The sequence below is a fragment of the Lichenostomus cassidix genome, chromosome 1 (assembly GCF_008360975.1).
Source record: "Lichenostomus cassidix isolate B80296 chromosome 1, HeHo_3.0, whole genome shotgun sequence".
Classification (NCBI taxonomy): Eukaryota; Metazoa; Chordata; class Aves; order Passeriformes; family Meliphagidae; genus Lichenostomus; species Lichenostomus cassidix.
In genome coordinates, this window is record NC_139479.1 from 94,772,590 (window position 1) to 94,788,658 (window position 16,069).

Genomic DNA, 16,069 nt, shown 5'->3' on the forward strand with positions numbered 1-16,069 from the left:
CTTGTTACAAATTACAGCTTTCATTTTTTTTTCTCAGTTACTAATTGAATCTGTCATAAAAATATTTTAATATACAATACTGGAATTTTGTTTATGTGTGCGTCTATGCCTAGTTAGCATCCTCACCTGTAGGCAGAGGAAGCTTATGTTTCTGTCTCCACTTATTTCCCTGGAGCACTTGGCTGAAGATGAGGAAGAGTTGTCTTTGATATGTTTTTACAATCAGATAACTCCAGTCATCTCATGCATGGAAATTGCATTGTAGGTGGGAGAGTAATGCGAGGAGACACACATTACACAGAAGAAAAAAGGATGGCAAATAAAACAGCAATAAGATAGCAAAGCAAATACTTCAGGATCCCAACTAAAATTTGCCCTGCTACTAAAATTTTCCCTACTCTCAGTTAGTATATCTGCATGCCTGGTAGTAAACAACTTCAGAAATGTCCTTTAATTTATGGATTATTACTATCTATGTCAGCATATTTTGACAAAGCTGTAGGACAACCTCTGTCCCAGTTCTCCCTGTCACTGTCTCAGCAGGGCACAAGCATTCTGTATTCCACATCAGCCTGCAGTTCTGTCTTGCACATCAGTAAAGAAGAAACTTGAACCACACAATAGAAAATATGTCTCCGGCAGGTCAACAGCTTCCTGCTGGGACAGCCTCAATTCCACCCACGTGATGCTCTCTGTAGGCCTTCAGATGTGCCTTGCCTGTACAGATGGGTGGCCTCCTGGATGTAAAGCACATCCAGGCTGTTTGAATATGGCCAGGAGTGTCCTTCCCCACCTAGAGAATCAGCCTACATGTCCCCTTTTTATTGCTTCAGGTGTGTTTTTACTGTGCCCTTTTTTAGGTATTCCTCTTGCTCCTATCCAGGCTGCTGCAGGCTTGGTTGTGTCTCCAAGCTCTCATATAAAACATGTGAGGTGATGCCATCTGCACACCCCTGTACTCAGGTCCCTCTGCTAATCATATTCTTGCCTGCCCTGGACAGGGTAAAACTTGGGCAAACAGCTGTCCATGACCACTGGCTATTGTTCCCTTAACCCATATTGATCAGAATGAACAGTCCTATGTTGTACTGAAACCTCACACCTGCACCCACATGGATGAAATTGGAGTTTTGCAACTACATCTATAGTTCTAAACAGGCTGGGGAAAAGGGAAGGTTTAATGCTGGACTACTGATTCTTTCTAGTGCTAAATTACCAGTAAGCTTTTTGGCGTATTTCTGGCCAAGACCAACCAGCATTTCCACAGCAATGCCTGGGCACCAGGACAACACTTAGCACACACCAAGGAGTGCATCCAATAAAAGGTTAGATTTGGGTTCTTCCTCCTGTGCAGTTTTCCAGCACCATCCCAACAGGGTCCAAAGTCTTAGAGCTCCCCTTGTCTTCCTGCCAGGTCCCAAACCATGTAACACATCTTCCAGTTTCTTACCCTACAAACTACAGTTTTATAGGCTACAACAACTTTTTTTGTTATATCAGATATTTTGACATCAAGGAAACACAAAAATGACAACAAAGTATTACAGCCACAGTGCAGTACATGGAGTCTGGAGGAGACCCACATCACAAGCACCATGAAGTATATGTGTGGTCAGTCTTGGTCTGAGGGCCAGAAATCAATCCCTGGCCCAGTTGTGTTCTGTGGTATAGGGAGGGCATAGATGGCTTTACACCTGATGCTGGTGAGGAAGAACCAGCACATTTCTACCCTGAATGCATTCAAGTGAGGCAGGGCCTCCCATAACCCTGATATGGCAGATGAGATTACTCAGGTGAAAAGCAGCAGCTGCAAGCTTACACTGCCTGTCATAACCCAAAAATGAACGAGCAGTTGCTTCAGGGAGGGCTCCTACCTAGACAGGCCACGTTTCCTAAATACTGAAGGAAGAGCAGAGGCAAGAGAAGTCAGAAGAGAGAGCAACAGGGGGAGAGTGAGCCATTTGTGCTCCCTCCCACAGAGCCAGCTAGGTCTCTGCAAGCAGCTGTGCCAGTTTCTGACCAACATCGATATGTCAATTCTGCTTCTCAAAAATCACAAGCCTACTTTGGGTCTGCCCCCCGCAGGCATGTTACTGTGGGCAATTCTGCATTGGTATTGACAGCTGGGGCACTCAGCAGCAACACAGGGAGCAGCCACAGCCCTGCCACCCGCCCCCTGCGGCAGTGTCATATTGGACATCACTGCAATGGAAAGGTTAAACGAAACCTTGCTGAAAAGAGATGAGAAAGGGTTGACTTTATGTTTAGACAGTGCCCAGGGCTGCAGTGGGACAGAGTTTGGGGAGGGAGTGCAGAAAGAGTGGTTGAAACTGTGTCTCTGCTTCCTCTTGTTGGCAGAACAGTGTGAAGCTACTGGCCTGGTGGTGGAATTTGACCTTGCTTTTCATTGTCTGGCTGGGAGACTCCCCCAAGTTTGGAGCATCTGTACATGGAATATGATGAGGATGATGATATTTTCTTTGCAAAATGGATGAGCAGCTTCTGGGGCCACAACTTGATCGATGAGAAAGAAAAGGAGGGCAGAAGCCACAAGAAACGTCATACACGACTCTGTAGTGAAAGGAGAGCATCCCTCCCGGTAAGAGCTGTGTGCAGCTTTCTCGGTGTGTGACGTGGTTTGTGTATCAATATAAGTTCCATCCCCAGAGGCACAGCCCTAGAGATGTAGGAGGATGAGTATGGGACACCTTGCCAAGTAAGTTCAGCTCCTGCTGGCAGCAGCTAGTTGCTTTTTGAACTTAGCTGTCTGCAAGGGTCAGGCCTCTGGGGTCTTGGAATACAGGAAAACTGGCAAACTTCAAGATAAGTGAGGATAGGACCAGAAATATAAGGAGAAGTGTGTTATAGCTGCCTAACTATGTATTGCAATGTTGTTCTGGCTGTTCAGCACGACCTGGCAGAGATCAAAACATTTTGCAACTGGCATACATAAAGACTGTCTGTAATGAGTCTGTTCTCATGTGAAAAACTGTATAACTCCATATATATTAAAAGGATTTGGACCTAATTCTGCAACTATTCTGTCTCCAGGTAGTTTTACCCTTTACCCCTTGGGACTTACCTGTTTTCAGGTGTAACTTCTATTTTAAGCTAGAGGATGCAGTCCCTCCTGGTTTAAAACATCTGACTCTGAAAACAATGATACAACACATGCCAAAGCTTATGAAACTATGAAGTAAGATTTTAAGGTAGAGGTACGTTCTTTATTCTTAAGCTAACAAAATGGTTGCGAAAGGGGCATGTTCACGTGCAGAAGGCAGCTCACAACTGTCTAAGTGATTATCGAAATTAGGTTGAACTGAAAACAGCTATTCACAGGCTTCACTTTATTAAAAGATTGTTGCTTTAATTTCAGCTTTTAAAAAGACATTTAGGTCCAAACCTGTATCTTTTTTTTTTTTTTTCCAACTACATCAGCTGTCATAACAAAGATACTATGTTTCCTTATAAACCATTTTTACTTATATCCTTAGATCATTATGGCTGCAAGGAAGCAAATGCTAATATATTGGGGAGAAACAGCTAGTATTTTCCAAACTTTTTTTTGTGCCATCCTATGTTTCCACCTTGCAAGTTCTTCTCCACTGCAGCTGACATGTTCTATGCTGTGGGATTTTTCATTTCCAAAAAAATTGGCTAAGAAAAACAAGAGTCCAAAACCACTTCTTCCCTCTTTGAATTCGTGGATAGGCTGGAGAGGTAACATTCACTCATAACTTCTGGTTTGATCAGCCGTGTTTGTTGTTTACTGATATATTTCACCTCAGCCACAGATTGCAAGAGAGACTCTGAGCTAGAGCTTTGCTGCTATATTCCATCAGAATGCTGAATATATAACATTTATTAATGGGCGGGGAAAGAGGTTAATTATCTTTACTGTATTTTATTGTTTTCACTGAGAGATCATGCATATGTGATTTCTTTAGGCCTCAATAAAAACTGGAGTGTAAGAATGTATTTTAAATCACTTTCCATTCATTAAGGTTCTGAACGCATCATCTTGTACATTTGTATTTGTGATTGCACAGATATTTCATTCAAAGCATGTCTTTATATTCAATTTGTTCACTAGTTATTTAAATATTTAGCTAATAGCTGTTCAAATACTTTGCTATACTTGCATTCCTGAATCTCTACCTAGAATTTAGATTAAGTTAGCTGACATAAATACTGATTTTTCGATGTTACTGTTTAACAAGCTAAAGATATTGTGTACACTTAAATTTATCTGGCCTTTACATTAATGCTTCACATGAATTTATCTTGCTCCACTAGTTTTATATAGAAGATGTAAATTTTAAATGCTTTATGTCTCAGTGCCAAAAGTTGACCAAAGGAATGAGACAGGAAGATTTGTTTGGGGATTTTATGATTTGGGGATACATTTTGAGACGATCTTTTGATTTGGAAGTTGACTAGTTGGTAGTAAAGAGCACTAGTACATGTTGTTTTTAACCAAAGTTAAACAGATTGGCACTACTGATGCCTTAGAAATACCTTCAGAAAGAGTATCTCCTCACTGAGAGCAATAACTTGCTATTGCACCTGGATGTGTGGGTTTTACAGTTACTACAAATTATAACTACTATAAGATTCATTATTACAAATTATAATTACTGTAAAATTCGAAACACTTGTACTGTTATTTAAATATTGTCTTCATTTCATCAGAGCAGTGCTAATTATCAGAAGGAGTAATAACTGAGATTAGACTGCATCTCTCCTGTAAATCACAGTGTACCCTTTCTTCTCTCTCAACACTGTAAATTGAGATAACTCCACCGTCTAGATGAAAATCAAGTCAGCAAGTTCTGACACAGGTGTTGGCAAAAGCTCTTTGTGCAGGTACAGTGGTACTGCCAGAACAGCACTGCCAGCTCACTTGGTCCCATACCCAAGGCTGGTATCCAAGGCTGGTACACAGGCCCTCAGCAATAGGGCAGTCCTGCCCACATGAACTGCTTCTGCACCCCTAGCCTTTTAGTGCTACACAGCAAAGTGCTCTCAGTGTTGCACAAAAGGTGGTTCTGATGGAAAATCACTTTCAGCTCCAAACTGGTGTGTTGCTCTCTGTAGTTTTTCCTGTGCTGTAGTAAACTCCCATGGTATCCTATCATGGTGCAGCCCACATCCCAAATGGATAAAGCTTTGCAGAATAAGTCCCAAACTAACACTTTTCATTATTTGTTTTCCCAATATCTTGGTATATCTCACAAACACTTCTGAGAGGAGCTTTGCATAAGAGGAGCTTTGCATGAGAGGAGCTTTGCTATTGTCATTCACATTTTGCAGAGGGGAATGCAAAATTACATTCATCCTTCACTGGGTCACTCACAAGTCAGGCTAAAATATGTAACTCCATTCTCCTGAAAAGCATCAGAGTTTTATATGTTGCTGTGGGCCAACATTGAATGTGAAAACTGCCTGGGGAGAATTAAGTCCTCTGTTTCCATCTCCTTTATTTAACTCGTTCCCCTGGCAAACTTTAGACAGATTAACTTTGATACCCTTTCTGAAGCCTCCAGCTACGACTTTCCTTGACACAATCTAGTTATCTGACATAATTTTGGTTCAGAACAGTTCTTACCTCCCAGACATTTTGTTTGGCAGCAAAGGAGAACTGATAAGAGTTTTATGACCCTATACATGTATCCACCTTCAAATAGACATTGTTACTCACAGGAGAAAATTGCTGAGAGCAGCTGAGAGTGGGAGAGGAACAACTGAATGCTGTTCAAGCTATTGACATTTAATTTAAACTAAACTTAGACTGAACATCTTCCACAATATTGTTACTACAGATCAACTGGAGCCCAGACCAAAACATTTTAAAGAAATACATGCTTGTCTATAAGCTTCTCAGAATGAAATGAAGCCATGGGAGAGCATCTGAATGTCAGATGTTCCTAAATATCCCTAAAATACTCGGGTCATTGTGTAAACTTCAGCAAACAATGAACACTTGTGCTGACACACTGAAGATTGATTTTCTTACTGACAGCTGTGCAAGCTCTCAGATCAACCCCAAAAGATGTTAGCAATTAACTTGTCTACAACAGAAACTGAGACAGGGATAAGGCAAATTATAGTGACATCAATATTTGTTGTGTGAAGTATTTTTGTTTGTGTACTTTTGTGTATTTGAGCTGGGAAATTAGCAGAAGATTAGCTGTTTTGTAAAGGGATATACTAAGCATGACTGACCTTTACCCAATGCAGAAAAAAGGAGTACTAAGGGGAATGAGAAACAGTCCCTGAGATCCCTTGGTGCTTCTGGCTTTCCCAGCACTGGTGAAAAATCCCTATTTTGATAGTGGAGCATCTAACATTCTTCCTTCCCATGCCTTTTCTCCAGTCCCAGCTCTGGTGGTGTGTATCATGCAAAGGCACTGTGAGAGAAGGCACAGTCACAGTTAACATGATTGCATAGACCTGTCTGTGTAGCTTTACCCTTAGCCCACTGAGGCAAATGGGCATTTCAGAGTCTGTCCCTTTTCTAGACCACTACTGCCAAATCCATAGGTGAACTGCAGTCTTTTAGTTAAGGGCTTAACTGTGATTCTATCTGTGAAGGGAAATTAAAAAGCAATGTCTTAGTAAAATAAAACATTTACAGACATTGCAAAACAGGTTTGATAGAATACAATTCCCCATTTCAGCTGTCCTCTTGTGTTTGTGGTGTGTTTTTTCTGCCAAACCCTCTAGGAACAGATACCAGTGATTTTTACCATGAGACAATTTTTATTTCCAGGAAAGAATATATGTTGATGCCATTAAAATGACAGAGAAGACATTTAGCTTGTTGAGCCTGGCATGGCATGTGTGCTTCTGTCCCTCGAGCACAATGCAATTGCTTTGATGCTTTCTAAAGTAACAATACAATATGACCTTACAGAACTTGCAGCTGTATTGACTGGTTTGAAACCGAAGTAAAAATAATAGGGTAGAAATCATTAACACTACTCTCAGAGGCAGTCCGTAATACTGGACATAGTAAGCTTATGTTTGGGAAAAAAAAATGGAACCAGTACCGAATGTTTTGTAAACTCTTCAATATCGGGTACTTCTTTCAGGTATGAGATTTATTGTTAGCGTCTCTCATTGAGATTTTCAATGTGATATAGCCACAATCATTTGAATGCACAGCCTCACTATTCAGAGAAAGGCTGCATAGGTCTCTGTCGCTACATTTCCAGTAGCATCTGGGCCAGAGTGAATGAAATTGTGTGCAGGACATGTTTCAGGTCTCTTGCAGTCCAAGGTTTGTAGATTCGTGTGAACACGATACCAAGTTGGTTTAGTTTCCCTCTGTTTGTTAAAATAACAAAACAGCCAATACACACACCACAAACCCAACTCTAAGTGTTGGGCGTTCCACTGGGTTTTCTTAGAAAGCATTTCAGAACCTGTAGGATAAACCTTCATTTGTTATAAACAATCACAACTCCCTTTAAGCCAGCAGAACTTTTCAGAGTTACTTAGTAGCTGAAGGCTTAGCACCAGGATTATACAAAACAGAGAATCACAGGATCAATTAGGTTAGAAAAGACCCCTGAGATCATCAAGTCCATTTGACCAAACCACCACCATGTCAACTAGACCATGGCACTGAGTGCCACACTCAGTCTTTCCTTAAATGCCTCCAGGGACCGTGACTCCACCATTTCCTTGGGCAGTCCATTGCAATGTCTAATCATCCTTTCTATGAAGAAATTCCTCATAATGTCCAAAACATATGCATTCACACACGTATGCAGCAGCTGGGTGCCTGGAGTGCCCTAATCTGACACCTGCAGGGGTGTAATTTTCAGTGTCTCCCATCTCTCACAATTTTCACCATCTGCATCTTACTAGCGTTCACCTACTCACCCTGAAAAAGTACCAACAGCTGGCAGGGTTTGGGGTATCCCCGGCTCTATGTGGTGTCCTTCTCACCCATCTCTTCTACAGCTCTGTCAGTTTCTAAAACCACCAATACATGAATCCACGGGACACAGCACTTCTGTATCAGTTTAATCTCCTCTACAGACATTCAATTAAACACAGCTGATGCAGATCAATAGCTTTTATCTGCATGCCAGGCCTGAGAAAATTGAATCACACAGAAATGAAACAACTATCTACTTTTTCCCCACTTCAGTCCTGCAAATGTAATTGTAGAAGTCTATTTCCTACCACTTCTCTGGTAGGGGTGTGTTCCTCAGTACCCTGAAAATGCTTCTTCATTAGTTCAGGACAAATGTGCCCAAGAAACCAGCAGAAAATTCAAAGTTGGGCAATAAAGCATCTTGTCCGTATGTAGGCCGTGCTGAAAATTTGACAGAACTGCATGAGAAATGGTTGCTGACACACTCTAAACTCAAACATCTGATAAGACCTGGAGCACCTCTTATCTTACTCATAGTCAAACTCTAAGTCTTATCATACTCTAAGTCAAACCTCTTATCTTACTCATCTGGCCACAAAAGGCTGGGTAATGCTTTTTGAGTCCTGCCTAGAAACTGCAGCCATGTGCAAGGCCTGAGTTTTTGAGGTTATGAAGAGTCCCAGTCACTTTTAGTGTCAGTGAACAATAAGAGGACCCAGTGCACTTTACATTTGAAATGTTCATTTGTGTTCCAAAACTTAAATCCTCAAGCCCAGGAATAATACGAAATTCTGCCACTGCAGCCTTCAGAAAGCAAGTTCTTGGCAGTGTGATTCTCCTGCACATAAAAAGAAAGACACACAATTCTGGGCAGTGTCCTTCACTTTGCACCACTGTTTGGAGAATGCCTGTGGCAGAAGAAAATGTGCCTTGTGTACTCTGCTTTAATATTCAATACTCAACAAAGACCTTTTGTTTTTCAGGCCAAGCTTTCCTCCCTCCATACAACACGACTTCATGCTGCTGCCAAAGGCTCATCTTCAGGCCACCTTAGGGGCTCCAGGGAATTTCAAGAAGACCAAGATGTCAAATGCCACTGCCACAGGAAGGCAAGCAGAACACCTTCAGCAGACAGCTCATGCCCAGAGACAAGGTCAAACTCCATTCAGGAATTTGCAGAGTCCTTTGAAAGGCAGTTGCATCTCAAAAGCAAACGCTCAGTTTCTTTGGTAGGTAACAATCATCTTAAAATCACTTCAGAAGAAAAAAGCCCAACCAACCAAAAAGTCAGCTTTATCCTTTGTGTAATTACTGTGATTTTATTGAGGAAAGTGCAGAAATAAGCTCCAATTACAATTTTTCATATTATGTGCTCTCAAATTACTACAGTGGCACAAACAAGGTTAAAGTTGTATCATTAATGTGAGGATTCTTGTTGTGGTATTACTGTCTAGGCTTATTTATCCTCAAAATGAGACACCACTCTGGCTCATGTGGCAATGTTTTTAGAGGTTTCTATGTCTGTGACAACAAAACACAACAATACAAACCCAGGTTTGCTTCACTTTTGCTGCAAGACCCAGCTAACTTTGTCACTGCTGCTGTCCTGACTTAACCTATATGGTGTTATCTGTAATACTGCCAGACACTGCAGTGTTTGAGAAGCTTCTCTTTTACCCCTCAGGACTCCATCCATCTGCTTTCTGCAGTGTCACCACACAGCTGCAACAACAGCTATTGCTATAAGTGGCTGAACATATTTTCACTGAAAGGGCTTGCAGGCAGCAGGGGATTCTCTCCTCATGTCATCCTTCTCTCCATCATTCTGTCCTGAGCCATGAGCATTTTTTCGTCCGGTGTGTGTTGATGAAGTAGCCAATAGCAATCTTTTGTCTATGACACTTTAATATATATTTTTTATTATGATACATAGCATCTGCTGTGTCATACAATGGAAGAAAGGGTAATAAATCCTAACTCACTTTTAAGTATCAGAAGATCACTATCAAATTTTGACTCCATTCAAAAAGCTGTGCTTGAATAACACTTGACATTAGCATCAAATAGCCACAGAAAGAAGTACCTTTTTTTCAGTTTCTTGACCCTGGCAGTTTGTATGGAAAAGTAATTTTCAGCTAACTTTGCAGACCTTCTGAACAGCAAAAGAGGGGAAAAAAATCCCTTTTCAATAAGCAGCATAATTACATGATCAGTCCCATAATTATAGTCCTTGCATGACCAGACCTCTAAGAATATGCAGAATTGTGGTTATGACAGTACTTTTACACCATTGTCAAAATTTCAAGTGCATTCTCCAATCTTCTTTTCCATCTTTAAGAACTATTCAGTTGATTTAATTTGGAAATTTACATTGCCTCATGTGCCAACATTCACCAGTGGTCGTCTGGTTTATCATTTATAATTTCCCAAAAATGTGTGTGGCTAGAAAGTCTGTGAGTGTGTAGTTGCTACATGATTAGTTACAGTGAATACTGTATTAAATATGGCTCCAGTTCCAGTTCAAAGCCAGATTCCAGTGCCCCTCTGTAATCAGCAGTGAGGTGTGCTGGGCTGTATTTTAATCTGTTTTTCAAGCAGACCAAGTTGTTGTCATTCCCTCAGCCACCATTGCAGTTTGGGAGATGTGAAGGACTTGAGAATCTCAAAGAACTGAGCAATAGGTCAGATATCTGAAAGGAAATTTGGGCTTAAAACTGTGTCTCCAAATGGACCAATTTTTTGCATTCAGAGCTCTGTGTGTGCCATTCAAACCACCATGATCAGACAGGTGAACACTGTGGGAAGGGTAATTCATCTCCTTCCCTGCACATTGCTTTTCTCTTATGTGTCTTTGAGAACCCTTCATGACCTTGTTTTCAGCAAGGTCTTTGCTGCTAGCTCTGAAGAGCCTTCAGGCACGTAAAGATGGATCACATGAAAGGACAGAAACATGGAGTCTGGGCTGAAATCTCAAACCCCCTCCCTTTCTCCCTTCTGTCTGCTCTGCTCTTCAAGTCCACTGGACCTGTGACCATCCTATCATATACAGAGTAAAATCAAAGCATGTGTGTTGCTTCTTGCTGAGCATTAGGGTGACTGGTGTGGGCCTTGAATTTGAGCCCATCATGGTAATGCTGATCTTGGTGAGTCAAGTTGCTGGAATATTTTGCTATGTAAGGAAATAAAATAATGAGCTGCTTTTTTTTTCTTTTTTTTTTTTTTTTTGTTCTTGTAGGAGTCACATTTAATTCCCTGCTATTTTTTCCCTGCCTTTTAGCAACCTGAAGGTGCAAAGGAAAGACGAGAAAGAGAAAAATTGCATTTGAGAAAAAGCAAGTCTCATAAGAAAATGGGAGAGAAATCAGAGCCAAGGAGAGAGCGTGAAGACACTGAAGGTTCAGAAGTACCTGCAAAACACAATGAACAGTTGCCATCACAAGCAAGCATTCAGAAAGGTTATGTATTCACAGGCAGCTAGAATGCATTGAGATAATCAATCTCAACGCTCCCCCTGAAGAGCAGAGGGAGCATTCTTGTTCTTGTTTTGACTAGAAGAGGCCTATTAGCTAGAATAACCCCTAAGCTGTAAAATAAAAGTAAAATTCAACTGCAGCACTGGCACCATGTTACTACCTTCCTTTCTTTACTTTTGTCATTAGTAAAGTGACCTTTGTCATAGGAGTGTATAGGTAGCAAGATCCAAGTTAGAAATTAACCACCATAAGTGGGTTTCAGGCAAATTTAGCATTGCAGCAGGACAGTGGTGGATGTGTTCATTTAAGAGACCATCATCTCTGTATTACAGAGCTGTGCAAAGTCATCCAAAGCTTTAGATTTCTTTTAAAATTGAAAATAGGGTTATTGGTAGGTTTGGGAAGAAAAAAGTACACATAAACAGCCAACTGCTTCCTGACCCTGACATTCACTTAGATTTGTCTTGAAAACAGGTATATTTTGCTTTGACAATCTTTCAGCTCCAAATTTATGTAAGAGGAGAGAAGAGAAGCCCATGTTATGTTCTATGCCACCCCAATGTCTCACTTTTCCTATGACTTTGCAGTATGACTCTTGTTTCTTTGGCATCTCCCAACTCTTTCCCATGTCCTCAGTCCCATTTCCCCAGTCACACAGCTAGTTCTTTCTCTCGGCTTTACCCTTGTCACCTTGCTTCTTTTGTGGCCTTCCCCCTCTCCATTTACTACTTTATAGTCCTGCCTTTATTTACTACTACAGTCCTATAGTTGGTAGCTTTTATGGTAGCTACCAACCTGTTTTGCTGCATCTCTACCTTTGCTTCATCAAAATTTGAGCTTTGCTGAAAATTCTCCATTAAAACCAGGGATATTCTGTCTCTCTTACTTCCATATAATCTCTTCAACTGGTTGCTAAGGCATTGCAACCCCATTTCCTTTTTCCTTTTCCCTTTTCCAGAACTTGGGCCAAACCAAGGGAATGGGAACTGGCTGTCTATGGTAAGCAGGACTTAGGAAAACTCTGTTCCTCTGGCAGAGTATCTCCTGAGCACAGGTGTAAATCTCATCCCCCCATGCTCACAAACACAAACACATTCCCACAATCCCCCTATGCCCCCCTTTCTTCAACATGCCAGTGCTCTCTGCAGATAGAGCCCTACTTTCTTTGGGAATAATCTCCCCAGGCCTAATATGGAAAAAGCCTGATTTGGCTAATACAGTTAGAGAAGAGCGAAGACTAATGAAGTCATGAGCAAAAGTCAAGGTCGGATGGATATTCTTCCTGTGATTTTCTGTAATTAACAAAGATCTTACTAATTTACCTTAGAGCCTTACTTTTGAATATTCAGCCCTTTAAAAGCTTAGGGCATTCTTAAAACTTTGTAACACTTACCTCCATTAAAGGACTGTGGGTTTGTTGTTGTTGTTGTTTGTTTTTATTTGTTTGGTTGGTTGTTTTTTGTTCATTGTTTTTTTTTTTTCCCTAGGGTTTTGCGGGATGTATAAGAAAGCAATTGAACCTTTACCAATGCTTGTAAAATTGCTTCTTATTATAAACTAATAAATCTAATAATGGAAAAATATTGTTCCTTTACAAAGTTCTTCTGTCAGCCAAAACCTACATACAGATGACTTTTCCTTTACAGCCCTAAATTGAAGACTGCATTACAATAGACCTGGATAGAAAAGAACATGGCCAGCAGTGTCTGAGCTGCTCACATGAAACCTCTCCCATACATCCTTTCAGGCAGCAGCCTGTCCTCACATCTTGTGAGAGCTGAATGCTGTGGCTGCATCAGCTTTGCCTGGATTTCAGCCATCAGCTGCCTCCCCCTGTTTTACAGACAGGGTAACTCAACAGGCCCCAGCAGCATTCTCTTGTGTTCATCAGACCAACGTGCTGGCTGCACACCACACCTGATGGAAAGAAAACACCAAACAGAGCTAAAATAGGAGAGTCATGTGTGGCTGGCTCTGACTTGCTGGTTACCATCTCCCTAAGAGCACAGAGAAGCCTCACTGCCACCAGGGCAGCCAGGCAGCTCTGCCTGCAATCAGCTCCCCTGTGTTCCACCAAATCCCATCTTTCTGATGGAAGAGTCTGTAATGGTTTATGTGCTTTTGAATTGACCCATCAGCCCCATGGTGTGATTCTGGAAACAGAAGCTTTCCCATAATGTCCTCTGTTTACTCAAAAGTGTTCTCTGTTCCTTTGAATCATGCCTGATTAGACCAACAGCCCTTTCCAGCTCAGTCCCATGCAGTCTGAGGCAACAGTAATACTTAGAAAGACTGAAGCTTGCTTGACAGAATGAAATCATTCTCCGCAGGAATTAACAAGTATTCCATAACAAACTGGACAAAGGAAGGTAAGAATCCAAAGAGGAATCTGATTGCAACAGCATGTCTGATATTTCTGTTTCCACTGGATGTGGAATATACAAGTAGTCAGAAAGACTCCAGGGGTTTTCATTGTCACAGTAGGTCACTAATTCAGTAGGGACTGATATACATAATGATCCCTGCCTTGATTCCCGTCCTGAATTCCCAGAGCAATAGGGCTGGCTGCAGGCAGTTTCTGCACAAACCCATTCCTGGGCAAACACTGTGTACTCTTTCTGCCTTTTCCAAGAGTGGGATGGCTGCAAATTGTATCAGAGTCCAAACCTTGGACATGAAGGAGGTCAGGCTTCTGTGGAAAGTGAAGACAAAGGGATGAAAACCAAAATGCTCATTAATAAAAAATACTGAAAACATGGAACAGAAAGGGGAGCAAGCAGGAAAACTGGTGGGATTAAGGGACCCATGAAGGATATATTAAACTTGCTGTGTATCACAAGTGGAAAGACACGGTCTGATAAAATGCTCATCCCTGTGGATTCTTCCAGCACTTCAGGCTAACTAGGAGGTGCTCCTGTGCGAAGGGAAGATGTGGATACATACAAGCCTTTCAAGAGTTATACCCCAGTGTTTTCTGAGAGGGCAGAGAACATCAGTTGAGGTTATCTCATCTGTCACGTGGGCATTCCCAAAGCAAAATATTTATGCTTGCTTCTCAGTATGGTTTAATTGCAGCATGGTTGGGAGGATGAATTAAATTTTGAGTGCTTGTTAACTTATCATATATTGGTGTATTAAATGCCACACCCCACATAGGTAAAAAGATATAACAGCTGTATTTGTGTACATGCTCACACATCTTTCTGGGGAAAAATAGGAAATATTTAAAGGCATTAAAAAAACTCTGAAAAACCCCACAATGTATAACTGAAGAAGAATATAATTCCCATTAAAAATGAAACCAAAAAATTAAATACAAAAAATTTGAAATATTCATCTACGGTTTTTTGTTCTTTAGCACAGAAACCTGGTATTTGGGTAAGCACAGCCCTGGCTCTGAATGCATTCAGTGTACATGTGAATAGTATAAACCCACATAGAGATAATCAAGCCTGATAACCGAAATTATTCACACAGCAATGAATCATAATCACGGGACTTTGAGCTTACCGCAGCCTTCTGCCAAAACTGTTGTAAACAAACAGGTCTTGAAATATTTCCAGAGGGATATTACAGCCAAAATCTAGTCATTCAATGAGAGAATTGAATACTGAAATAAAACAAACGTCATAAAGAATACACTGCTTGCAGTTGTTGTGCCAGAGCTTTAGGTAACTGTGTGAGAACAAATGTGAAAATAAACCCACTCATCATAGAAAACATTGCTCATAGCACATTGATTTTCATTTTCACTGTTATTTCAGATTGGCTTGACAGATGCTATTCCTCCTGTTAGGAGGATCTCTCTGAATCCCAGCTCAGCACCTGCAGTTCTTTGGAAAAAGGTTACTTCTCTCAGATGTGTCTTGTCCCTGAGGTCAGGCATAAAATAAAAGAAAGAAGTGATAAAAGGAGCAACAATGTTCTGTCATACAGGATGCATTTTTGTCCTTCTTATATGTTTGTCAAAATGCTTCAGTTCATACAATTTCTAAACCGGTAGAGTTTTGATGTATTGAGACGACCAACCAACTTGTGACAGTTGTAATGAATTTTCATCAAAAAGCCATTAAGGCCCCTACAGAGAGTCCTCAGACTGGAGAATTAGTCCCATTCCTGATAATGAAGTATCAAAATAGAACTCTTTTTTTGCTCTAAAGTTTGCCATGGACATGGTTTCCTGCAGCCATATCCCATTATATGAGATGAATGCTAAGGTTTGGTCCTTTGCAAAGCAACCCTTCCTGGACCGTTATGCAATGGCTCTCAGTTGGTATACTGCTCTTCCTATTTACAGAAAATACATTCTAAATGTTTCTCGTATGCATTTTCAATACAGTGGGTCTATTCCCTCAGGACTCCTATTCAGAGAAATTTGTCTCTTAGAAAGCAGCTACAGTGATTTTAGATTAGCACCAGTTTATGCCTGTTAGAGAGGAATGATTAGGGCATTTCTTTGCATTAGTGGTCCCAGCAGGAATAAAAGGTCCTCAGGGAGAGCAAAGTCACTTTGTGCTCTTCTCACCTGTGCAGGAGTGGCAATCACAATTTAGCCCAGCATTTGGGATATATGTGATATATATATTCATGAATTCCTTCTCCGTTGTGCCAAGTTCTACATACCCACAGTTGCAGATGAAGCCACGTCAGACAACAGATCTTCCATTCCTTCAATGCCTTTTGCATGGATCAAAAGGATTCTCACATT

General features: G+C 41.0%; 1 protein-coding gene across 1 annotated transcript; it reads left to right on the forward strand.

Moving 5' to 3' along the window:
- Positions 1–2,318: 2,318 nt before the first annotated feature.
- On the forward strand, positions 2,319–12,793 carry LNP1 (leukemia NUP98 fusion partner 1). The gene is made up of 3 exons (XM_085058430.1): positions 2,319–2,599; positions 8,872–9,117; positions 11,166–12,793. The coding sequence occupies exons 1-3, from the start codon at positions 2,450–2,452 to the stop codon at positions 11,364–11,366; spliced, it is 597 nt and encodes a 198-aa protein (XP_084914556.1). The 5' UTR covers positions 2,319–2,449; the 3' UTR covers positions 11,367–12,793.
- The last annotated feature ends 3,276 nt before the right edge of the window (positions 12,794–16,069 follow it).

Coding starts and splice junctions, on each gene's coding strand:
- LNP1 (XM_085058430.1), top strand. CDS start 2,450: ATGGAATATGATGAGGATGATGATATTTTCTTTGCAAAATGGATGAGC. Junction 2,600..8,871: donor AAAGGAGAGCATCCCTCCCG/GTAAGAGCTGTG, acceptor TTTGTTTTTCAG/GCCAAGCTTTCCTCCCTCCA. Junction 9,118..11,165: donor GCAAACGCTCAGTTTCTTTG/GTAGGTAACAAT, acceptor CCTGCCTTTTAG/CAACCTGAAGGTGCAAAGGA.